Source organism: Miniopterus schreibersii, assembly GCF_964146895.1.
Source record: "Miniopterus schreibersii genome assembly, chromosome: 18".
NCBI classification, from domain to species: Eukaryota; Metazoa; Chordata; class Mammalia; order Chiroptera; family Miniopteridae; genus Miniopterus; species Miniopterus schreibersii.
Window position 1 is genome coordinate 11334165 of NC_138121.1, and position 27193 is coordinate 11361357.

At 43.2% G+C, this 27193-nt stretch overlaps 1 protein-coding gene across 1 annotated transcript in view; it reads right to left on the reverse strand.

The window, feature by feature from the left end:
• CDH8 (cadherin 8) overlaps positions 1–27193 on the reverse strand; it is a 269040-nt gene that overhangs the window by 147492 nt on the left and 94355 nt on the right. Inside the window, exon 3 of the mRNA XM_081119970.1 lies at positions 23662–23956. Within this exon, the coding sequence (XP_080976096.1) occupies positions 23662–23956 (295 nt within the window). The remainder of the gene's footprint in view (positions 1–23661; positions 23957–27193) is intronic.

Genomic DNA, 27193 nt, shown 5'->3' on the forward strand with positions numbered 1-27193 from the left:
TAATGAGGACGGTTGGAGGCCTGGTTGTGAAAACCAACAAGCTGTCAGTTTTACAGTTTCATGTGTATAAATAAAGCCTTTCAGAATCGCAATGACCCTTTTTAGAGCACAGAAAGGAAACGTGTGTGTTTTCTTTTTCTCAGGGAACCTCTTTCCAGCAATCAAGCCTTTGCGAATCCGTCACCTATGGAATGAAATCCTATAAATGCCTAAGAACTAAACGAGCATCGTTTGTGCTCTAGATCGGCAGCTATTTCCATCCTGAACTTACAGAATGATGCCACCAGGGGCTCGGCAGGTGCCTCGTACAGCGCGGCCGGGTCGCAGTAGGTGGGAGCTGCGTTCGTTCTGCTTTACAGAAACTCATTCACCCGTCACACCAAGGCGATCTGCACAGTGCCTGCCGAGCGCTGAGCTCCCAGGCCCGGGTGGAAGGCGCAAAAGCCAGCCGCGGTCAGGGTTTATGCCTGCCCACCCCGTGCCTCTCACCTGCCCAGGTCAGACTAAGGTGTAGCTGTTGCTCAGCTCCTGGAGGCCAGCGAGGGGCCTTCCCTTTCCCCGAGATCATCTTCGAAGGTGCACGAAAGGAAAGGGGCTCCTCCAGTTGTACTTGTGGAAGCTCCATGGGGTCGGATCAAACAAACAGAGCAGAGCACAAAAACACAAGTACTGGGAGGTGAGCGGGACCTAGGTACTTGTCTGCCTGGAGAGAGCTGGGAAAGAGTGTATTGGGAGCTCCACCTGCCGAGCTACAGTCTTGGGGAAAACAAGACTAGGCATTGGTTTTACAAAAAGTGATTAAGGATCTGCCAGCATCTTATGGGTTATTATTTTTTCTTTTTTTTTTTTAGGATTGGGAGTATGTAAAGGGGAAAGAAGGGGGGGGGGAGGGAGGGAGGGAGGGAGGGAGAAATGGACTGGTTGATTATGTTTTAGCCCGGTAGAGGTACTGATAGATCTGATGTGGACCATACACTTAAGGAGTTAAACAAATATTAGCAGGAAAATGAATATTTCATCTCCCCATCGTAATCTTTCATTCCATTTGTATCTTTCTTTCTGTTTGTTTTCCCCCCCTCAGTTTCTTCTGCTCACTTTCCAGACATTTACCGATGGCTGTACACCATCCAACTGTGCCTGGCCCCGGGATATCAGGGATAAAGACGGGTCCCTCCTGGCCTTAGGGGAGTTCACAGCCTAACAGGGGGAGAGGCACAGAGAGAAATGTCACCGCACAGGCTGTAACTGAGGTACGTCCGAGGAGCGGTGTGTGTGCGCAGAGGATATTGGCTCCAAGTCCTGCTGGGGGAAGTGAAGGGCAGGGTAAAGGGGCGTCAATAAAACCTTCCCTGATGATGTGACGCGACAAGGAGCTCAAGTTCAAAGATATCCTGTGATTTTCAGAATATTGACCTCGCCGTAAGAAATGAATAGTGTATGTGTGTGTGCGTAGGCCTGTGAAGCTTCTCGTGGCCCATCCCCAAGTGGTGATGACATTAAAGGCAGGCCTCTTCCAAAACTGGGTCTCCTTTAGGAAACAACTCAAAGTGCATCCGTTTGTTTGTGCAACACATTTGGTGATTTCGGTCTTTTTCTTGGTTTACTTAAACATTAGCCATGATGCCAGGCCGGGGAAGAGTGGCTTTGCTAGGTGCTAATCAAAGGTAGGAGCAGGAATTAGCAGATCTGAAAGACACACGCTGCGGATTTGGGGGAATATCAAATAAACTACCAACTTTGTTTTAAAAATAAGTGAAAGAGTAAAATAAAGTACCTCCCTCAATTCGGTTATATCTCCAGTTTCCAATTCATCCTAGTTACCATATTTAAGAATCTTACATGAAATAGGGAAAGACTTTACACATTTTCCAAAGGCTGTGCCTTCCTGGCTATATTTTACAACATCAGCGAGGTTTTCCCTTTTCACATTTATCCTACCTTTGTGTTTACCCTTTGGGCTAATTTGTAGTTGACCCCAGTAATAGAGCCCTTTTAACCAACATTTTGTAACAGACAATCATTGATTTAGCAGTCCTGCGGAATGCCTTAAAAAAATCAATGTATCCAGAAGAAGGAACTGGTGGGACTTCATAATATCACATCTCGTTTTTATCACAAATTTCCAATTTACCAAGTTCCCGTCTCATTATTTATACCAGACAGGGCCTGCTGATGAGATACACAACCCGCTCGGTCCCTTTCGGCAATCCATTTATAACTGAAGCACAATTAATATCTTTACAGCTGTTCTCTAGGCAGAAAGAAAAATGTGGCAGCAAGTATTTTGTACATGTTTGAGTATAAATATGTGGCATGAGGAGCACCGGGATACAGCAAAAAACCCCACAACAACAACAGTGGAATCTGGGCTTTTCTTGTTCTTAAATTCCCCAGAGAAATGTCTCCAAACAGTACTTCATACCAGAAGTGGAGCTACCTTTACTAGCTCTCCAGATTTCCTAGGAAAATAATGAAGGATCAGGATGATCATTACATACAAACTTCACACGTGACCCTCCTTCAAAGGGAAAGAAAAACGGAAAAGTCCACAGATTCTTAGAGTTCCCTATCCTTCTAACATCCAAGTTTTTAATCTATTGTTGAGTTACTGTTTTACTTTCAAATATCAGTCTTTCCTTTTCATTAGATACTGATCATTACCATCAGATGTCTAGAAACCACTGTTTCCGGCCCAAGTATTTACTTGATATAACTGTCTCATTTAAGACCTCACATAAACTCCCCAAATTAGATTTAGATCACTTTCAGATTCCTCAGTACTGATAGCAATAAATAAGTATCCGATACATGTCTGTTTGTTTGTTTTTCATTTTATTATTTTTTATCGAGTTTATTGGGGTGACACTGTTTAACAAAACCATACAGGTTTCCAGTGTACAACTCAATAAAACATCATCTGCACACAGCAGCCTGCGCCCATCGCCCCAAGCAAAGTCTCTTTCTGTCCCCATTGATCCCCCCTCTGCCCACCTCCACCTACCGCACACCCCCCTTTCCCTCTGGCTATCACCACAGTGTTGTCTGTGTCTATATGTCATATGTATATATTTGCTTAATCCCTTCATCAACCCAATAGCAAGTATGTTTTCCATGTGGATATTTGTAGCATAATTATATAGCAAACATGCTGATAGCACACCCAGAAAAACAAAACAATAGATAGGTAGGTAGATAGATAAATGTTAGAGATACTTGACTTCATCAATTCATGGTTTGGAAGTTATTATCCTAAAGAAAAAATTCAAAATATGAGCAAAAAACATTTTTTTCCACTATGTTCTGGTAGAACAAATAAATATTTAAGAACATCTAGAATATCATTAATAATAGCTATCATAATGATAAATATTTAAATGGTAAAAAAAGATGGAGATAAAATAGAATGCACAAAATGAAGAAAAAAAGATAAGAGAAAATATACTGACTGCAAAAACAACAAAACTAAAATGTTTGGGTCACTAGCCTGTCTTCCCATAACTAGCAGGTGTGGGGCCTGCAATCAGAAGCTGGTTCTAACAGCACAAGTCCGATGCAAGGCTGCACTGGGCTATATGCTGCGTACCATGTAATGTGTACTATGCTATATTAGCCCTGTGTGACTGAATGACACAGAAATCAGCACCTACTTGAGAACCAGAATGTGAACACTCTTACTGGACATATTTTGAAACTCTCAAACAAAGTACAAGATGTCAGAAAACAGAGAAGTGTGTCCAGTTTGAAAAGAACTCTGCTCTGGGCGACTGACTCCTCCATCAGGACCAGAATTCCCTGGAGAAACTGCGTTTAAGATGCAGGTAAGTCCCTAGGTCCTGCCTCACAAGTCAGAATCTCGGAGGAGGGGCCAAGAAACCTGCTTCCTAACATAACAGCCCGTGGAGAAAAATTGTGTTTGTGAGCTAGGAAGGGGAAGGGGTGCTTCCACCGTTCAAAAAGTTATATGTTATTTCAAGTTTTTAATTAGGGAAGTAATACATACGGTGACAAACGCGCCTCTTTTTAGTAGGCGACTCAAAGAGACACCTTAGGCACAGCAGTGAGAAGGCTGGGCTTTTAGGGCTGTGCAAAGAAGTGCTAAGAAGCTAATTAGCACCTGAATTCTAAAGAGTTCAATTCAGGACAGACTGGGGGTCAAACCACTGAAAACCACCCAGGAGAGGCCGGAGAAGGTGACAGATAACAACTTAGACTTCACTTTTGTAGGCATTTAAACTGATGTATTATAATTTTTCTGTAGTATGAAGCCATGAGGGCACTTCTAATTCTCTAAGTAGAGGGTGTCTCGTGTGCATCTGCATTTTTATTAATGGATATAAAGGATAAACACAGTGGCTAATATTAGATAAATAATAAAGTTAGCTGTTTAGACAAGCACCAGTGTCTCATCAACTCTTAATTTCCATAAACGAGCCTGAGGTAGGTGGTATTCACCCCCTACCTTTATTTGCTGGGATGCCCCTCACACTGGCATTGTCCCTAAAAGGAATGACAACCTCTGCGGCGGTGTTTTCTGAGTTGTGAACCACACGGGCCACTGAATGAATTAAGCACGCTGAGAGGGGGTTCAACGTGAAATTCCCAGGTCCCCCACACAAAGGACTGCAGGTAGAACGGAATATACATCAAGTTGCCCATTCACTGTAATTAAATAGTTGTGTAATGCACAGTAAGCCCTCATTACATTTACTATATTTGGTAAATACTTTCAAATATTGTCTCGAATCAATATGAGAAGCCCGACTTAGGAAATTATCTCACCAACCCCGATGGTGTGGTTCTAGCATTGCTCCCATATTCCTTACATGGCAACTAGGCACAGGGTTGTCAAAACAGATGGAGGAGCCTCTGTCTTTGCCAGGCCTGAGATAGAACCTGGGGATTCAAGGACGGGTTAATAGAGATGGCATGTCACCTCGTGGAACCCCTCACTTTTTAAAAAAATATGTTTTTATTGATTTCAGAGAGAGGAAGGGAGAAGGAGAGAGAGAGAGAAACATCAATGATGAGAGAGCCATTGATCAGGTGCCTCCTGCTGGGGATCAAGCCCACAACCTGGGCGTGTGCCCTGACCAGGAATCGAACCCTGACCTCTTGGTTCATGGGTGGATGCTCTACCGCTGAGCCACATGGGCTGGGCCCCCTCACTTAAAAATGTTTAGGTGGACATGTTTTAAAATGCTCTAGTGAGTTTGGCAGTCATGGTAGATGGCACCTTTCACAAGGAGAAGCAGACGATTGTAAACTTGGAACAACTCTTACGTCTTGACTTTTTTTTCAGACTGTATCATGCAGTGTTTTTGTACTCTACTCCTTAACATATATCAGCGTTACCTTTTAAAATATGAAATAGCTTTACAGTTGTTCTGGTAACACCTCCCATAGATGGGTCAGGCCTCTCTTATTTTATTTTCAGCATCTCTCGGCACACCACCAGGGGCTCCAAGTAGAGAATTAGAGCATTATAGTCACTCTCTGAGTTTACGGCAAGTGATTCTCCCAGACCAGTAGCACTAGGCTCCTCCAGGGAACTTGCAGGGCGTGCGGATTCTCAGCTCCCCTCCAGACCTATTGAATCGTGAACTCCAAAGGGTGCGGCTGAGAAACTGCATTTGCACCAGTCCTCCAGCACCTTCCATACATACTCTCCTTAGGGAAGCGCTGTATTAAGTGACTGTAACAGTACTATTTTACCAGATCAACAGAGGTAGCTCCGACCCGAAGCAGCAGCACTCATTTAATGGGTTATATAAGCTGTAGCTTCTCTTTATAACTCTACAACCTTCTGAGTAAGGTAAGACAATTATGAAGTTTCTAATTTTATAGAAGAGTAGACTGAAAAATTCCCCTAGCCTCTTTATATTCTAAGGTTGAACAGAAAGTACCGATGCTAGGGATGCTGGGAATGTCTCGAAGTGTGCTCTGTAACCTTTTAATATGTGTCCCATTTTTAGTTTAGTGTAGGGAAAGACGTAACTAATAATTCTTCCTGTTTTCACCCAATGCTTTCCATTCGTTTTGGTATCTTACTGCCAAAGGGTAGGATATCATGACCAGAATAGCAAGGTTTGGCAGGTTTGTTTTTAGGATAGTAAATTAAGAAATACAGGATAAAGTATAATTTCTATGCTAATTATACTTCCCCCCCCCCAAAAATTAATGTTGTAACGTATCTAAGCATAGTTATTAAAATTACATTGTGATATTTCGTACAAGAATTTAAATAAGCATACATTTCCAGGCACGGAATTTCACAATTCCCTTAACCATTGACAAGTGCTGTTTCCCCGGCTCCCAGTGAGATCGGAAGGCCTCAGGTTCCTGACGTCAGCTTCCTGCTTCCCCACGCGCTCGACAAGGCCCCCACATGCTTTAGGGCTTTAGGCCAGCTCACGCCAAAACCCTGGACGTTTTGCTGGCAGGACAGTTTTTAAGTAACCTTCGAAGGTAGGCCTACATGTGCTTTGATCTGTTATCGGGGAAGCGGCCTCTGCTTGCTTGGGATTAGCTCATCTCCTCCTAAATGCTTGTCCAGGGGGCGAAACAAGCAGCAAGACCAGGCGAGGCTGGTCATAAAAGAATCCCCTTGGCCCTGCCGGGCGTGGCTCAGAGGCTGAGCGTTGACCTGGGATCCAGGCGATCGGGGTTCGATTCCCGTTCAGGGCACATGCCCTGGTTGCGGGCTCAATCAATGGCTCTCTCATCATTGATGTTTCTGTCTCTCTCTCTCTCCCCCTCTCCTTTCCTCTCTCCAAAATCAATAAAGATATATTAAAAAAAAAAAAAAAGAATCCCCTTGTCTGTACATTTTCTCGGTAAACATGTTCTCCTTTCTCTTCACTAAATGAGTCCCCTTCCCCTTACTGCTGATCCAGCCTTCCCCGAGGTTTGGTGCAAAGCACATGGAATGCACATTTGGCACAGGGACCAGTACATGTGGGGCTCAGCCACAGTAAGAGCTGGAACACACCCACTTGGAGCAAGTCCCTAAATCTCGGGGTCTACTTTACTTACGTATTTTACCCACTTGACTGCAGTATCCTGAAGACCCAACCAACTGGGTAACAAATCTGCACAATGCTGGCTGTTTCATGACATGAAAATCTCATGTAAACATAAAGAAATCAACACACACACGCCCTGGTCAGTGTGGTTTAGTGGTTACAGCGTCGGCCCGTGGACTGAAGGGTCACAGGTTCAATTCCAAGTCAAGGGCATGTACAGGGTTGCGCCTGTTGGGGCACTTTCGAGAAGAAGCCAATGGATGTATCTCTCTCACACTGACGTCTCTCTCTATTTCTCCCTCTCCCCCTCCCCTTCCCTCTCTCTTCTCCCCTCCCTGAAAAGCAATGGTGAAAGAATCCTCAAGTGAGGATTAACAACAACAGCAAAAATAATAATAAAAAAATAAAGAAATCATCACAGATAATTGTAATAACTATATTTATACCTTAGGTGTCAGGTCCCTTCCCTCTGTACCTCTATCTCTCTTACCAGCATCATATCCCTTTTTAGACAGCTTTTTACCACATTTCTAAAACCAGTGAAATCAAACACAATCACTTTAAGCACCACTCTAAAGAAATAATTTCATCATCTCAGAACAGAACTACCTAGTGCTGTATATTACGGTTGGAACCGACACACTTAGTGTGGGTTTATTAAAACGGAGGCTGCCGAGGCGTTTGCTGACACTCTATCCTTTGGAGCCTGAATTGCCTTGCACGAGAGCCCGTGATATGATTTCTCACTGCATTTTTGGCCAACATAATACAAAATTAATTAATGATCGCTCACGTTTCTATGCGGACTTCAGAATTTACACACATTTCCCCATGTGTGTATGTGTAGAGAGGCTACATTAGACAGGAAAGAGAATTCCCTTCAGGATACAATTCATATTTCAGAGTGTGAGTCAAGCCAGCTATTTTTGTTAGACTCTACACATTTTTTTATTTGATTTGGAAAGAAAGCATCATTTTCTCTCCAACTTAGTATATACCACAGAAATTCACACACAAACACACATACGCTGCAACATACAGAAATAAGAGCGAGTGGAGGGAGAGGGAATGAGCATGTGTTGGGAGAGGGAGAGAGAGACACAATGTGTGCAAGAGAACATAGAAGCTCCTCCAGGTTTTCCTTCATCACAGGTGCAAACAATACCTGTGGACACAAACAGGCATTAGTGATTGCTGTGTGCGTGTCACCCAGGCCACCACCTCGCCAGCCGCGTGTGAGCAACACGCCCACCTCCACAGAGCTGAGCATCTAGCCCAGTGTCAGGTGCACTTGAACTTCTCTTTGAATATTTAGTGTGTGCTTATGAGTGAAGGGCGGGAGACTGAGTCATGAATTCCATTTTCCTGAAGGAGCACCTTGAACAAGTCATGCCCAACCCCGAAGAAGGACTTCAGGCTTAGTCACCTGGTTTTAGCGATTTCAACGTAAGGACACAGGCTTTAGTCTGGGGATGTGAGAAGTGAGTGATGCCGTATTTACCTTACCAGCAGTGGGGATTTCGATAGCAATGACCATATGCACATATTAAATATACAACGGCGGGCTCCTTCTGGATGTATGGAATCGGGCGTCGGTTACATTGAGGGGTTGGTGGTAAGACTGGAGAGGGCCGAAGCCCAGCTTCACTGCACATTTTGCCATAAGACTCTGAGCCCGTTGCTGTATTGCATTTTCTTAATACAAAAAGAAAGACAGGAAGAGAGAGAGAGAGAGAGAGAGAGAGAGAGAGAGAGAGAGAGAGAGAGGGAGAGGGAGGGAGGGAGGGAGGGAGGGAGGGAGGGAGGGAGGGAGGGAGGGAGGGAGAGAGAGAGAGAGAGAGAGGGAGAAGAAAGAAAGAAAGAAAGAAAGAAAGAAAGAAGGAAGGAAGGAAGGAAGGAAGGAAGGAAGGAAGGAAGGAAGGAAGGAAGGAAGGAAGGAAGGAAGGAAAAGAGAGAGAAAAAAGTAAGAGAAAAACCAAAGAACGCCTGACAGAGTTGTGGAGAGCAGGTCAGATGAAACTGCCCGGGGCACTGTTGGTTCATACCAGTAGTAAGGACAATGATGTTGATCATGATGAAGTCCATGGTATAGATTTACTAAGCACATGCCGTGTGTAAGACACTGCCCCAGGTATTTTACATGATATTATTTCTTACTTATCAGTTATTGAATGTCTCCTAAGTGCCACTCATGCATGTTCACTAGTTCCTGAAATAACAATAAAAGAATGCCCATTCAAAAAATAAATTGGATGCTCAGAGAAGAGAAACAGCATATCCAAGTTTGCATGTTTAATGAGTCACCTCCATGATCCACGAGGCACTGCCCAGAGTCCACAGGGTCTCTGCTGCCCAGATGAGTATCCGTTTAGCATCTCGTGCTATGCAGTAAATCCTATTTTATACCAGGCTGTCTAAATTACCGCCTGAAGATTTTCATCCCTCATATCTGAATCAGAATAATATATTCATCCCCATGTCCTCCTAAGTTTCTAAAGCCACCGAAAAATAAAAGACCATAGAGTGAGTCTCATATTTCATTGTCCAAACCCTAAACAAATGAGTTTCCTGGAACGTGGACTCCTTAATTATTCCCCGGTTTCCCACAATGTTCTTACCTCCAGTGACCAAAAATTAAAATAAGATCATCATCAACTCCATTTACATTGAATCACCAAGAAAAAGAATCTTATAGTGTAAGATAGATTTCTTTTCAATTGGAGAGAGAAACTTGAGTATCAAAAGAAAACCAAATGGCCCGGCTGGTGTGGCCCAGTGGTTGAGTGTTGACCCCTGAACCAGGAGGTCGCTGGTTCGATTCCCAGTCAGGGCACATGTCCAGGCTACAGGCTCGATCCCCAGCAGGGGGCGTGCAGGAGGCAGCCAATTAATATTTCTCATTGATGTTTTTCTCTCTCTCTCTCTCTCTCTCCATTCATCTCTCTGAAATCAATAAAAACATATTAAAAAATAAACATTTATTTTTAAAAGAAAAACAAATGAGGGAGGCCAGGAACATTCTCTCACGTCCACAGAGAGCACTGTCCTCATTTCTCCATCAGTCTGATTCGTGCAGGAAGGCTGAGGACATGGTATCAGCTAAAAGAAATTCCCTCTTTGTCACCTTTCAGCATCAGCGGCCTTGTCACTCTGAGAGGCAATACAGATCTTGATAACACTTCAACACTAAAATGCCTCCTGTTTCTGTCAGACAGTGAAGTTTACTTCACCACTGGATTTCTCAGATGCTATCACTGCGCCAGCTACTTGTTAGCATCCTCACAAATTGTTCTGTGCCCTGGTCATCGCTGAGCCTCTCTCAGTCCCTTCTCCGCACCGGCGAGGACCACACATCGGGAGCAAGCAACACTGTGCTCACCTTTGCTCTTTGCAGAAAGGTATTTGTCTGTCCGCTTCCCAAACTGCTACTGAAATCTTCAGAGAACACTGCTCGTTATCTGAGGCCCACCTTTCTCACTTTTTGTTTCATAGTGTTTTCGGAGATACCTGCTATGGGTCTGGCTCAGGGACAGGCACCTGGAGTCAACAAAGCACAAAACAAGCACAGCTCCACCTTCAGGGCGCTCACAGCCAAGCACAGGTAACTATGCAAGTAATTAATTAATTAAGCAATTGTAATTTGCAGGAAGGGAAAGACAGAGCGCGATGAGACCTTTCACAGACTTGGAGGAAGCGACGCTAATCTGAGATGGGAAGGAAGAAATGGAGCTAGAACCTTCTTGGCAAAACCAGTGGAACGTATGGAGGCGGCGAGGCCCTGGGCCTGAGGAGCAGAACGCAGGCCTGTGAACACAGGGACGGTGACAGGGTGAAACTGAGCACAGCATCATCAGCCGTGTTATCAATTTTGAACTGCATCTAAAAAGCCACGCGGACACCTGAAGCTCTGTTTTCAAAAACGTGTCATGATCAGAGAGCGCGTCAGAGCGGGGCCGCCGCTGCAGAACGCTGTGGGGTGCGCAGCCTCGTGAGTGCGGGCGAGCGGAGCGGAGGCTAGGCTGGGTTCCCGGCGAAACGCCATCGTTTCTTGGAGGAAGATGGTGAGGGAAGGCACAGAGGCAAAAAGTGATCCTTACTTATTAGAAAGTGATTCAAGGCCACTTACATTTATTTCCAAGAGCAGTGGAAAGGCCGGGATTTGCAACAAGGCCTGCTGACTCCAGAGGGAAAAAACTCTTAGCCGCTAAGTCTATCTGCAAACACAGCTTTTTCTCTCTGTGACTTCACTGTCTGTAAATGCAGGTGCTCAATAAATGTAAGTGAAATGTATTTTGTGCTATCACCAGAGAAAGTAGAGAAATGAGGGTTGAAAGAAAGAAACAAACAAAAAACCCAAAGAAAGTGGGGGAGACAAAGAGTTGTTTTATTTTGTTTCATTTGGAATGAGTGTAGTTTTCATAAGTGAATTCCTTTTAGGAAAAAGGTGAGATTGATTTGAGGCAGGTTCCAGGCCTCTTTGATGTCTCCCTGGTGCGACGGGCCATTGGCACACCTAGAGATGGTGCTGGTGATGGGCTTGAAACTCAACCTTGGCCTTGGCATTGGGAGCCCCCACTCAGCGGCCGTGAGCTAGGTACCTAATGGAAGGCTACCCAACATAACATATGTAACATTAAAGTCACCCTCCAGAGCCAGGGTGAACAAAGAGAAAAGGGGAACAAGATAAAGGAATGGAATGATCCCTGTGGTCACCGGTCCCCTCACATATCTAATACAGCTGCTAGACCTGCTTTCAAGCTTGTTGGGGGTACTGAGAGAGAGAGACCAGACACAAAAGCAAAAGCAGTGGGCAAGTCTCTGCCTTTAGAGGTGAGGATGTTGGTGACTCTACGGGAACAGGGACAGGAAGGAGGCAGGAGAATGGGTCTGGAGGCGGGTACAAGTCTGATTCTCTATTTGGGTGCTGATCACACCCGTCAGCTCAGCTTGGGAGCTGGGGCTCTCTTATGCATTTTACTGTTTGGGTGTCACAGATGCTTCAATGCATCACCTAAAAATATGTATGGGCGGGGGAGGGGGGAGGGACAAGAAAAGGTGCAAATGTAGAAAAGCCTGAACAGGAACAGGAATTGCTGTCTCCGTTTAGGAGAAGTCTACCTTACCAATGCTCTTAGTGCAAAATCAAGCAGTGGAGACAGTGCCGGGTTCACATCACGTGGTCTCACTTTCCTTGGGTGCAGCCCCCCTGAAAGGCCCTTCCTGGGCCCTTACGGGGTGTTTACCGGAGCTGGAGACACCGTAAGAGGAGCTCTTAAGACGGAGACTGGCACCTCGCCTTTCCCTGAATTCCGACCTTGTACCTTGATGCATCTACATAAACGTGCGGGGACTGTTTGATACCGTTTCACTGTCATCTGATGGTATCGGCAGCCGCGATAACTACTTAAGAGCAGCGCTACAACAAGAACAAAATCCCGGGGCGATCACCATTACTCAGAGGAGCCTGTCGAGGGAAGGGGGACGACAGGTTCGCTCAGGAATGAATTCCGCCCTTTGTTTTCCGTCTTGATCACCTGGGTGGCTTTTTTTAACAGTAATTTTAAAAAGAACAAAGCCCCGGAGACTGTAGGCGATCTTACATCCATTAATAGATCCGTGCACCTAAATGGATGGAGGAGTGACACTGCACTCAGCAGGGAGAGGCTTTTTTTTCCCCATACCAAACTGAGAACATTCCTTTTCCGTTTCCCTCCCAGTTCAAAGAGATGCGCGATCCTCTCACAAGCCCCGGAGAAGGGGTATCCCAGCCCCCACGCTGGTTCTAACTTTCCCAGGAATATGACATTTCAGTTCATTGATTTTTATGCGGGCAGCAGTCAATGGCAGAAGGGGAAAACAGCTTCCTCGCTTAATCGTATTATATTATGAAGATACACTACATGTTGCTTATACCCACAGCGTGCCTTGCCCTGGGGAGCCAAGGTCTTTCGCCAGGAAGACTCGGGAGCGTGCCCGATCCTCTCGGTCCATACCTCTGCAGCACCCAATAGAAAATGTCTTAGGAAATTTTTGCTTTTGAAAAACACCCTGTGTCCCTCTCCTTTTTGAGCTGCTATGTATGGATCTGTGCAGATATCACGGGAGCCAGAGATGGGAATTGTCTGAGACTTGGTATGTTTGTAGAAACAGAGGCTAAGAAATCCTACAAGAATTTGCATAATCTCTCTCTTTCTCTCTCTCTCTCTCCCAACTGCTTCATCTCCTCCCCTTTCCGAGAAGTGTAGCTTTTTTTGTTTGTTTCTCTAACATATGCCATGAAAAGATGATGTTTACCTGATGTGACCCTAAGTTCACATCTTTTTATGTTGATCTGCATAGCAAACACCTGGGGTTAAGCGTCATTGAACCGAATTTGCTCAAATGTGTGTGTGTCCCAGAGGAGAAGCCCCCTTATGTACACTGGCTGCTGGCTGTCCCTGTTGTCAACGGGGAGAGGGACAGTCACCAGAGAGTAAACGCACCATGAGTTAGACACTCGGAGGGCATTCGGAGGGCGAATAAAGAAGGCAGGAAGGCAATCAGTAAGGTGGTCAATTAGAGAGAGTGGCAAGCACTTTCCATGTCTGTGCTGCACATAGTGAGCTCCTTCCAAAGGGTACGGTATGGAAAGGAGAGAAAACAAATAACTTTATAGTAGAGAAATCTGACAACACCTCCGCCACGTGGTCATGGTTAACCTCAGCAGGTATAAACCCATGAACAGTATGGGCTTGAAATAATGTAACGAAATGGGACTTTTACCTGTATGGTCTCCCTCCCCAAACACATTACCCCCATCTCACTATGAACAAATATTTAACAAATCCAAAATGAGGGAAATTCTACAGAAATACCTAACCAGACTCATCAGACTGTTAAAATGCTGTGTCGATATTGGTTCATTAATCTTGACCAGCGTACCATAGTAATGTAAGGTGTTAGTAACAGTGGAAAAAAGCGTGTGGGAAGTCTCTGTGCAGTTTTACAACTTTTCCATAAATGATAAACTATACTAAAATAAAAGCCTTGTTTAAAAAATAAGAGGTTCCACATACTTGAACATACAATGGCTTTTTTTTAAAATTCCATAGCTGGGAACAGATGTTTACTCAGTGTGTTTGTGGAGATACAGGGACACGGCAGTTAGAGAAGAAAGAACATTGGTACCTGATTTAATAAATGTCTGGTTTTGGATTTTGACTCTAGGACATCCTAATTAAGGATATTTGGTCCCACAAACTGCATTAGTTTGCTACGGCTGCCATAACAAAATACCAGAGATTGGGTGATTTATAAAACAGAAATGCGTTTTCTCAGTTCTGGAGCTGGAAGTCTAAGAGCAAAGTGCTAGCAGGGTTGATTTCTCCTGAGGTCTCTCTCCTTGGCTGTGCAGATGGCTCTCCTGCTGACTCTTCACGTCGTCATCCCTCTGTTCATATGTGTCCCTGGTGTCCTTCTGCGCATCCAGATTCCCTATGCTTGTGGGGACACCAGTCAGGCTGAATTAGGGCCTGTCCATATGTCCTCATTTAACCTCAGTTACCTCTTTAAAAGCACTATCTTCAAGCCCTAGCTGGTTTGGCTCAGCAGTTAGAGTCTCGGCCTGAGGACTAAAGGGTCTCAGGTTCAGTTCCGGTCAAGGTCATGAACCTCTGTTGCAGGCTCAATCCCCAGCCTGGTCAGGAGGTAACCAAGGGATGTGTCTCTCTCATATCAATGTTTCTCTCTCTCTCCCTCTCTATTCCACTCTCTTGAAAAGCAATGAAAAAAATATCCTCGGGTGAGGATTACAATATAAATAAATAAAATAAAAACATTACCTTCAGATAGAGTCTCATTCCGAGGCCCTGATGGGTGAGGGCTTCAATATACGAAATTTGGGGACTACAATTCAACCCATAAGACACACCCATTCTATTTACATTTTGACAGTAGAAATGTGATAATAACACTTGACCTATATGCTATATAATTCTCATGTAATATATAATGCGCAACAACTACACTTGGCATTATATAATTGACATATATAATGCACCCTTCTAAAAACCTATATGGTGTTTTGCACAGTACCTAGCCTGCGATGGAAGCTAAATAAACAGCATCTGTCATGTCTTTGCTCTCTAGTTAGATAGTTTGGGATTGTATTTCCAGGATTCCCTTCCCTATACAGCTGGCCCTCCATATCCTCAGGTTGTGCACCCGAGGACTGGCTGTTTGGTGAATCCAGGGATGCAGAACCCACCAATACAGAGGGCCAGCTAAGGGACATGAGCGCCCATGGATTTGGGTATCCTTGAGAGGTCCTGGAACCAATCCCTCCTGGACACCAAGGGATGACTGCATTGTCCGGGTTAGGTTGGGCCTGGGGTTTTAAAGGCAGGAGTGGAGGAGTCAGGTGGAAAGTGAGCATAGGGTGTCAGGTACTGGAGCTGCTCATGCTGAACTCAGCAGATTTTCAAGTTCACCATGTTGGCACAGAGCAGAATCCAAGTTCACGGCTCTTTCAACAGCTCTTTGATCTGCTCCTTCAGTTCTCCAAATCCTGGGCCGGATACATGTGCAGCCCTTGGGAAAGGGATCGTCTTCTAGGCTACCCACCACATGGAAAATGGAGAAGAGCCAGACACGGGCTTCAGTTTGTCTCCTTGGGTTCTGCTGTGTCCCTGGTCTCTCCCACTTCCCTTTCATCTTTCCTTCCCATCACCAGAAGCGGTGACAACAGCTTTGCATGGACTTCTCTACCACCTTCATAGCCGCACATGGTCTAATCCCTGTATTAACTCCCTTCTCACTCTGTAGACTGCTAGGGGTTCTCCTTGTCTGATGGGGAGTTCTCATTTTTACCAATAATATGACCTGGAGTAAGCTATCAGTTTTCTCTTTTTAAAAATGAAAGAAACAGCCCTGGTCAGTGTGGCTCAGCTGATTCAGCGTCATCCCATACAACGAGGTTTCGGGTTCGATTCCCAGTCAGGCCACACGCCCGGGTTGCGCGCTCCATGCCCCAGTAGGGGCCACGCAGGAGGCCTTCGATCAATGTTTCTCTCTCTCTCCCTCTCCTTTCCTTTCTTTCTCTAAAATCAATAAAAACGTATTTTTAAAAAATTAAAAAAAAAATAAAAATTTGAGTAACAACATTCACTTCATAAGGTTGTTAGGATTAAATGGACGAACATGGCCGGTGTTTGGCATTAGACTGATTAAATATTCTTTGCTGAGTAGTGATAAAGTAATTATTCATTATGCTCGCCTTGAGGGAATAACACTGCTCTGGATTTCAGAAGGAACACGTATGGACACTTCAGCACCTATTTCAAAGACCTTTGTTTGATGAGCTCCCCACCTCCTCTCCCCCATCGCATTTCTTGAACTGAAACCACTCGGTGGTTTGCGAAGATTCATAATTGGAAAATAACGATGAGATCTGAAAAGTCCGACATGGTCATAAAGAGAAGATTCCTTGGTGTCATGCTCCCTGACAAAAAGAAAATGAATGAAATCATCTTTAAAGTGCCACAAATATGATTTTACTGACTGTAAACTCTTCGAGTTCAGACACAAGGAATAAAATCTCATTCCCCTCCAATGAAAAATATATCTGAGACAACCCACGTGGTCTCATCTACAGCCTCACAATGTAGCTATTTTTGCCTTTTTTAAGGATATCTAACTATCTATCAAACACACACACACAAGCACATGCAATTTATACCTTTTTTCTCCATAAGTCTATGTTCATGTCTTTATCTTTCTGTTCTTTCAGCAGTTGGCATGTCTTCTCTATCATTTTCTCTGCATTGATCTGTGCTCATCTGTGCCGTAGCTGCCCTGATGTGTAAATTTCACCATCTTTTCCTCTATGTGAAGGTATTCGTAAGGAGAATGGGGAAAAAGGCACAGAGCTCATAAAACTGTGACTGCTAATCAACCAAGAAATAAAAGCATTTGGGTCTAAAACCCAAATGGCAATTTTTACAGTTCAGTGAATCCAGGAAATACAATAATTAAGCCCCTGATACGCAAATATTAAAGTTAAAAGTAATATTAATACAGGTAGAGAGACTCTAGGAACCTCTACTAGCTCTGAGGGGCAAGGTTCTGAGAAGAGCATGACACATACAACAGCGATTTTCAACCGGGGGGCCACAAGAGTTTTTAAAAACATGCAGTGCCTGGCTATTTAGTCAGGGCCACTGACCTCTTTCCCCTTAGATGGTCAAGTAAAAATAGGACAACAGCCAACACAACAATAGGTGTCCAGTGTGAAGGAATCAAAATTATACCTATTTTCTTTTGTCAGATAGGCTAAAAATGAATTTTTTGGTGTGCCACAGAATTTTAGTAATTAGTTTATGTGTTCCAGGAGATGAAAAGGGTTGAAAATCACAGCCATGCACCAAAAGTATACTGACAAAGGTGTCCCATATTCATTTTCAGCCAGGACTTCAGAATTTCACAACTGTATGTGTTGGATCTGCCCTGACATGCGGTGGACTCATTTCTCTGACAGGCGAATGTGGGCGAAGGCTGAACTCTATGAGCTTTTACTCTCCAATCCCGTCTAATCCATGATTTCCTGAAGCGGTTGGTAAGAAAAAGTTCATAACGCTGTGGGTGTTGATGCTAATTAGCAGAGCTCTATACACAACCATGGCTTGACTACTTTAAGAAAAATTTGCCCTTTGCCTCTAGAATCAATAAATATGTAGGAGAGGAAAATGACAAGAGAGACACCAGAGTGACTGGATTGTCTGGGTAGGCTCCCACCTTTGTTTCTCAATCTTCCGTTTATAATGCAAAGTTTTTCTTGAGTGTTTGGATTTTCCTTATGATAAGTGCAGATTTACTGATGTGAGAATACTTCTCAGAATTTGAAGTACCAGAAAATTATTTCAGTAGGAAGCAGAAGATCTTATTTTCTTCAGAAGGGCTCAGGGTAGGCCTAGGTGAAGTGTTGGCCATAGGACATTTTTCTGAGTACAGGGAAGTGAAGTATAATTTTCAGAGATGTTAACCAACACACCCAGAAATAGGAAGAGCCCAGATGTGCGTGAGCAAAAGACATATTTCTGAAAAAGTTAGAGTCAACACCAGGATAACCAAATTGATAATCAAATTGTTATTCCAGTAAATTGAGTTTCATTCTAATGAGCAAGCACAGGGATACAGTGAAGGAAATATTAAAAGAGAAACAAACAGAACTTCAACATTAGCTTTTGCTACAAGTAGGCCCGGAAATCATTGTTTAATTGGTATATTGATTGGCTGACCTGGTTTAAGGACACAGGTTGAGATAGAGAATCAATGCAGCCCCTTCACTTAGATATTGTGAACACTCAGCCAGGGCTCTAATTCGAATCCTCTGAATAGTCGAACCCATGAATGGGACCTACAGGGTTCTGAATTAGACTGAGGCGACAGACCCCATTCCAGGGGGAGTGACTCTGTTCACCTGGGGGGCGGGGGGGAAAGAGACTGTAAAATTTGTTTTCAGTAGGTTCAAATTTCAGGCATTTATGTAATTTATTGAAATACATTTTTACATAATATTCTCTTATATTGATAAAAAGTGGTCAATATTAAAACTTGTAAAATCAAATGAGGTATTTCATTACATTTTTCTGGCAATTTATACCATTCTGAAGAAGTTTTATTGGTTAGCGATTGAGAATTCATCTTCTAGAAATAATTCAAAGAATTCAATTTCTTACTTGAAATTCCTAACTTCATAGACCAAATATACCTAGAGGAGCCCACTGAAAATATCTAGCTTTTTGATCTTGGTAATGGAACCCCAAAGTTGGCGTAGATCTGAGGCTCCTAAGCTAACTCTATAATGAGTAGTTCTAGAATTTTAACTGTTTTCAAATTACTGAAAGCTAGATTTCCATAAAATTTGACCTTAAGAGAAACAGGAGCATATATACAATTTATAATAAAATTCCCTAAGCTATTCTATCTGTGTTAGCATATTTTTATGGCTTGATATGTAGATAAAAAACCCTTAAATTTAAGAGAGATCAGGGAAATGAGTTGATAATTATAAGGTCCTAAAATAGTCAGAGTTTCATTAGGGACAGTACAATTGATTAATTACATTATCATGTTATCAATAATTGACTAATGAAATTAGCATCTTATAATTTTGGGAGTACAGGAGAGTAAGCATTAAAGCAAAATTTGATGGAAGGAGTTTCCTCATCACAAAAGACATTCAAATAAACCTTGTTTAAATTCCCATCATTAGACACCAAACTTACTCTTAGCCACAAAATAGGAACAACATAATGCCTCTTAGAAGACTAATACGTTTTAGGTACCTCTCACACTTAATTGCCAATAACATTTCCATTTGAATACTCTAGAAATTTCTTTTTTTGTTTGTTTGGTTATAGAAGCTTTATTCACAATTGCCAAAATGTAGAAGCCACCAAGATGTCCCTCAGCAGGTGAACAGACTCCGGTAAATCCAGGCAATGGACTATCACTCGGTACTAAAAAGAAATAAGCTGTCGAGCCGACTGTCTACACAGCCTATGGAGGTTTAGCTTATTTCTGCAGAATAGAAACGGCTCCGTCCCCACCCCGGCTTAGAGTTTCACAACCACAGCTGTTCTAGGCACTCACATGGGGTAGAACAGCTGGGTTCCTCATGAGGGTGTTGGTTTGAATCTTTGTGATTTCCCTCCGATGTTTTCCTAAAGAATTGCAATTTTGCCCATCACTCTGAATCGGATAAGACAAAAAAATCATTAAATTCATCAATACGTGTGTGTTTTTCTTTTTTTACTTTGCATCTCTCCTTTAAAAATAGAGGAATGCCGCTGAATCCTAGTATCTAGCGGAGAGAGAGAAGGTGAGCTAGATTATAAGCAGGAGTGTGTTAGGTTCAAGACAGTTGGCCAGTAGGGGCATTCTTGAACCTTTTACGTGTATGTGACATACACTGTTTCTTTAACAATAATAAAGAATATAAAAGTGAATCTCTTTAATGAGTACTCTGGGAATCTTCTTTACATAGGACTAAAATAAGTACTAGGCAGTGACAAGAATAACAGGGTAACCCACGTCAGCCATAGCCATTAAACCTGCAGTTTCCTCCTTAGAAACAGCACATGTCACTAACTGCACGCCAGGTTAGCATGTGACCTCGCATACAGACAGCTCCCAGGGAAGGGAAAGGAATCAACTGCGAATGGTCCATAATTTAACCATTCATAACTATGTAGTAAAGGCTCCATAAAAACCAAAAGGACAGCTTCAGAGAGTGCGTGCACAAGTCAACACGTGGAGGGTTGGGGAGAGTTTGCGGTGCACCTGGAGAGGGCCTTAAAATGCATCCCCTGCAGAGAAGGAGGGAGCTGCTATACTTGGCTTTTTATCCCTTGACTTCTACCTTCACTAATATGTCCTTTTGAATAAAATAGAGTTCATTCCAATATGCACATTTGTGAAACGTAAAGTTAAGGCGGTTGAGCATTCCTCTCATATAGGCAATTTATTAAATCACACTGGTAAAACTCAGATGGACAGCTGTAAAGGAACTCGCGTCCAACTCTACGCTATGCCAAGTGCTTTAAAAATAATCATCGAATTTTTCCAAACACAGGTTTGCAGGTAGAGATTATTGTGTACATTACACACACACAGAAAGTGAGACTATGGTTTATGCCCCCTTATGCAATCAGATTGCAAATGTGCAGCCAAATAATCTCAGATTCTATGTTAAAAATCAAATAAAAAACCTGATTTTACCCAAATCCAGGTGTAGATATTAAATCAGGGTTAAACACGCCTCATTCCAATATGCAATATCATTAAAGACATCTATTTAAAGTATCTGGAAACCAATATGTATAGGTAAGTTTTCGTTGAAAAACCAGCTTCCACAATGCTAGTCTGGTATCCACAGTGAGAATCAGATAAACTCGCATGCCGCTCTTTATGTTGATTTGCTATAAAAGCGAATTCTCATCAAGTTCTGCAATTCACAGTCGAATAGAAAAGAGCTGTATCTCCCGCTCCCAAATAAGATATTTCTAAAATCATGTGGCTGCCACTTGGGCAAATATATATATGTGTGTTTTGTCTTGACAGCTTGTCAACCGGCAGGCGGCTCCTGAACATCATGCTCATTTCAATGTAATATCGGTAAATTCCTCAATTAGGATTTTATTTTTTCGCTTCCCGCACGACGCAATCCCCAGTCCTCGCTGGCATTGCTCAGTAGCGAAGGGAGACGCAGGAAAGCAGGAGGGAGGGAAGGGACAGGCTGAGAGACAACGGTGGCAACGGGAGAGAAGGGAGGTGGCAGTGACCTTCAGCCTGATAGTCACCTTCCTGAGAAATAAAGGGAATAATTCACACTTGACAATAAAATAGCCAGCTGCCTCTGCCTCTGCCTCCTTGAACCAGAGAGGCTGGAGTCAAACAGTAACCCGGCACCCAATGCATGAGATCGATACATAAGCAGAGGTCCAAAAGGTAAGGTGGGAAACAGATTAATACAAATAATTTTTGAAAACCACCACCACAACTAATTATTGGATGCCTGTTTACCTGATGGCACACCTTAACCTTGCGTGTTACCGCACAATTCTCACAACAGCGAAAGCAAGATGGAAATGATTATCTTCGCACTTTAGCTAAGAAAAAATGAGCAGCAATCTAACCTCCCTGCACGTCAAAGTCAACTGGGTAATAAGAGATCGAACCAGGGTTCAAAACTCCGTGTATCTAAATTCAAAACCCACACCTTCCGTAGCATAATCCGTGTAGTTTTTGAAAGCGATGTAATAGCGAAGGCCTTTTTTTAAGAAACATAGCTGTGTATTTTAGTGTAGTTTATCTCTTTTCCTCGGCTCTCTCTTATCAAGGGAAATCTTTTAGATAGGAAAACATTGTACACTGTATATTTCCAGGCGCACGGACACGTTGGCTAATGTAGCTAATAATAGCTCCACAAACCTCTTCTTAGCTGAACTTGACCTTGGAGTCTGCAGAAGTTGGAGGAGGGACCTTCTTTCTCAAAATATTTATCAGGCACATGACTCATAGACACAGAAATGGAAGCCTCTGACACATTTACAATAAATAGATAGAGACTTGGCCATTAAGATGTAGAAATCATAATCAGGAGGCAAAAATAACAACTTTCCTCTTTACTGTGCCTTAGCAATTAAAATAAAGGGCCCTCTGTGCATTGTAGGCGACGATAGTCCTTTAAAAACGTATCACTCTAACCTTGGTGAAAAGATGCCCAAGGCCAGCTCTCTGCCCTAAATGAGTTGATCAGACAAGAAGAAGAAAGAAAAAAAAGAAATAGTATTTCTCAGTTTCTGTTTGCATCTCAGAATTTAAAAGAAACAGACACACGAGACGTCTTTGCTTGTTTGTGGGTTTCTTTCTGTGGGAATAGTAATGGGAGAGAGAGAATTTCCTACTGGGAAGCCATACAAGTTTCGCTAGAAAAAGTGTCACTTCAGCCAACCAGAGAGGAGAGAGGTGACTCTGATAAGAAGAAAAAAATAGATAAGAGTAGAATTCCTTGCACAAGAAATAGACAAAATAGGGTCGTGGCCGGAGAAATATTGGGTAAGATGTGAAGACCTGCGACCAACTCAGATTTGCTGCCACGACCGGTGTATCTGGTGAGTGAGAAAGGAGACATGGAACAAAGCCAGGCTGCTCACCTCACGCCAGCCTTCAGTGTCTGTCGCTACTTGTGTTTTTATTTGTCTCACCATGGCCACCTACTTCGAATTTATGTGATTTTGTTGCATCCTGATTTTGATGTATGCACCCTTATGGGTTGTCTGAAATGTAATTTAAAATGAAGCAGGGTCTGTATTCCAGACACGAGAATGACTTTTGGGGTTTTACACTCTCATTTTTGGATCCTGCCCACTGATTCTGTCAGATAAGTCTGGGATCAGGGGTTTTTCCAAGATCAAGGCCAGGGTTTGGGAAAAAATAAGCAGATCCAAAAAAAGGGGAAGGGGGAGAGTAGAAAATCATGTTTTGGAATGTATACTGCTCTGTAAAGTGTAACGGATACTTCAATGGCTCAGAAAAATTGGGGCTTTTTGGTGACGGTAGCCCTTCTGAAAAGAGTTCGGCTAAGGTAAGACAGCCCCAGCCAAGAAGTCTCTGGTAAGTAACTGTGATTCCTAATCCACTCGAGACTCGACCCAGCAGCTCCATTCAGTATCTGGCTGACTGCAGGCCTAGGCTCCCTATTTCCCCATGCACTGCCATCGCATGTGAATATACACAAATAATTAAACACTGAGCAAATATCCGTCGGATTAGCCTGGCACGCCGGAACAAATCTTGATAAATCCGCCTCAGTAACAATACCCCGACTACACGTCTAGGAGAGGAATACAAATGCAGCCCACTGGAAGTACTCTCGTGCAAGGAGAGATATTTTAATAAAACTGCTTCATCGGTTCCTGTTCCTTAAGGGGACCGAGGCTATTGAGCTGTGGTACTGAGGCCAAAAAAGGGGGATTTGGAAATGCAAATTAGAGATAAGACCGGAATGCATGCCTTTTATTCAGCCACACGGTGCCCGCTGCCAGGGGCGATGCCAAGAGGACTCTTACTAGTTCTGCAAAGCTGGGGGCGTACGTACCCAAAACGGACATCTCGGGCACGGTGGCGTGATAGGGCCCATGGAGGAACTCCGGCGCGTTGTCGTTGATGTCTTGCACTTTGATGATGAACTCGGAAGGAGGCTCGAGGGGCTTGCTGGTCTCCCAGTCCACCGCCTGGGCCGTGAGGGTGTACTCGGCCTTCTCCTCGCGGTCAAGCCTCTTTATGGCGTGGATATCTCCTGTGATATCATTTATCTGGAAGATTGTCCCGGCTCCATCGCCCGAGAGGATATACTTGATTTTTTTGCTCCCAGGATCCAGGTCTGTGTGTAGCTAAAATGAAAAGTGAACATTGGTTAGTGATGCAATCTTTTTATTATTATTTTTTTTTACTACCTCCCGGACGGGGACAGCTATGTGGTGATTGCCTGGGACAGGGACAAAGGGGGGGACGAGGGGTAGAAGGGGGACAAGAGGTGACAGAGGGAGACTTGACTTGGGTGCTGAGCACACAGTACACTGTACAGATGAGGAATTGTGCACCCGAAACCTGTGTAACTTTTTAAACCAGTGTCACCCCAATAAGTTCAGTTTAGAAAAATGCTCTGACCTGTTTGGTATAAACTGACATGCACTTAGAATGACAAAAAGATGAAGGAGACTATAGCAACAAGTGTATGGATTGTTTTCAATGTATTCATACATTTATTTAAAGCTCTTATTATTAGCTACCTTTTATGGTTCACTGTATGTCAAGAACTGTGGGAATCACTTCTCCTATAATTCCCTTAATTTTTACCAGGAAAAAGAAAGAATTAAAATATTTCATATATGCACAACCCAAGGACACAGACAATGGTGGGGAGAGGCACTGGGCAGGGGGATGGGATGGGGTGGAATGGGTCATTGGGGAGAAAAAGGGACATCTATAAGATTTTAAACAAAAATACAATTAAAAAAATTTTATTTCACATGAAGCGTGAGAAAACAGAGGTTTGACAGGCACATAATAACCTCCCCCAGATTCGTATTTCCGAATCATGCATGGTAGACCCGGATTCAACACAGATCTGCCTGTTACCTTTAAAAAAACAAAAATAATTCTAACGACTTGATGTATATTAAAGTCTCATGTTTGTCTAGGATGCTTTTTTTACTTTGTTTCACGCAATTATTCTGTCCAGGAGAATTATTCCCATTGTATAAAGGAGAACACTGAGGCCAGTACAGGGGAGCAGATTTTCCAAAAATGGAAACACTTTGAAAACTAACAGCTTTGCAGCAGGGACCCAGCCCCGTCTCAGGTCATGCCGACAACTATTTATTGGGCACCTGCCCCACCTAAAACGTGTTGGTAGGTACAGAACCCCTGGCTTTAAAGGGGGCCCTTCACTCTCAAGAGGGAGACCAGAGTGTTTTGATACATGGTGCTTGTTTAAAAAAAAACACAAAACTAAAATAAAACAAGAATTTAGATTCTTGGTTTTTTGGTTTTTTTTAAAGTCATTGAATTGTAGTTGGAAAATACTGCTTAAATGCACATTTTCAGTTTAACTCAGTTATTTAAATACTAATATAGTTCCACTTAATTGCACCATGAGATTTCAAATACTTGTTCCTTTAAAAAAAACACCAAAAAACTATCTTGTGGAAAGAAACTCCTAGAAACTCAAAAGGCATTGTGTTCTCTTGGGATCACTTTTATTCAGAACAGGCTCTATCGCTTTCTTTGCCAATTTAAATTGTATTTAGCGCTTCAATAAATGAAGAGAAAAGATTTTTTACAAAGACATAAAGCAGTAACAAAGAGTTCAAATGCATCTAGATCTCCTACTTTCCTTTTGAATATTTTAAAAAGTTAAAGCCTAAGATTACATCAAATATTTATTGAATTTCAAAAATGTATCCCTTTCATTTATTGTATTAAATTTATTAACAAGAGCAAATATTGAAATGCCACTTTATCTTAATGAATGTGGGATTATAATTCATTAATGTGATATTAATCCTAATTTATGATCGTTTTAATTTATGTGCATTTTAACATTTCCATTAGCATTTTTATTAAAAAAAAAAGAATATTTGAATAATATGTCATTCTTGGACGCTTCCACTCACATACAAAGCAGTCCTCAGACACAGGAGGTACTGGTGTGTGTGACACGTATCCACAACATTTTGCTATTAAAAATTAAGCCCTTCACCCTGGCCGGTGTGGCTCAGTTGGTTGGAACACTGTCCCACCCACAGAAGGTTGCGGGTTCCATTCCGGGTGGGGGGGGCGCATATGGGAGGCAACCGATCGATGTTTCTCTCTCACACCACTACTTCTCTCTCTCTCCCTTCCTCTCTCTCTAAGAATCAATAAGAACATACTCAGGTAAAGATTAAAGAAACTTTTTTGTAATTAAGCCCTTCAAAACGGTGTTATCATTATGATGTTAGAATGTATTAGTATGATAATCTTCACTGCGGTTTTGAAGGTCCCCTGTGTTCAGAGATAACCGAGGGTGAAGAAGGGGAAAACAGTTTTTGGAAAGAGAAAAGCACCAGGTTCAGATTCAGGTCTCTCACTACATGAGCTGGAGGAATGAACACACTGATCTGAGCTGCAGCGACTCCGCCTGTAACACGGGGATGAAACATCTACCCGGGGAACTGACTTTAGAATCTGACGCGACCTATTGGAAACAGAGGGGAATGGAAGCAGGTGTGTTAGGTGTGCAATAACTAAATCATTTCTCTCCATCTCGTGTTCAACCATACACAAGTATCGGAAACACTGGGATGGGCCCAGCTGCAGCCTAAGCGAAAGCGAGTTCCCAAGACTTCATCCTGGAAAAGCAGAGAGAAAAAGAAAAGACCCAATAAACACGGCACGGGCCCTCTCTCTTCTGGAAATTCATTTTTAGCAAGTCCCAGTAAAATCCAGATCCCTGGGCTAATGGAAATCTCAAAACATAATATTGCGTTTCTCTCTTCGTTAGTTCCGTCCTCCTATCTGTATCATACACACACACACACACACTTTTGCACCTGGCTTGTTCAAGCAGCCAATTTGGCATTACACACATAAAGGAGTTGTGGGTGTGTAAGAATAACAATGTGCAGGCACCGAGTGCTTGTAAAGCTCCAGGTGTGGATCTCCGAAGGATTCGGGGTGCACAGTGACAAGCTGCTACATCTTCTGTTTTCCCCACTTACGTCTGCCCAGCATCTGCTCGCTTCGATGCGACAGGCCTGCTCCTATCAACGCTTCCCGCCTCGAGACCTCTCTGTGAGATTACGGGCCAGAGAGATCCCAAATGCACCAAATGTTCGCACATTGTACATCATCTGGAAGTGTGAGGGCCGCCTCTCCCAAGGGCCGTTGCTGCTAATTAGAGCAGGGTAGAGGCCACGTGCAAACTGGCCTGGGGTGCTGAGGCTCCTTGGTCTGGCTGTGAGAGGAAAAGACCCCATCCACTCGTTCGTTAGACGTGCTCAGAGCATGTGCACAGAAGCCATGGGCATGCTCTGCCCTCACAGACCCACAGTTAGTGGGGGATAAATGCAAATTAATAGAAAATT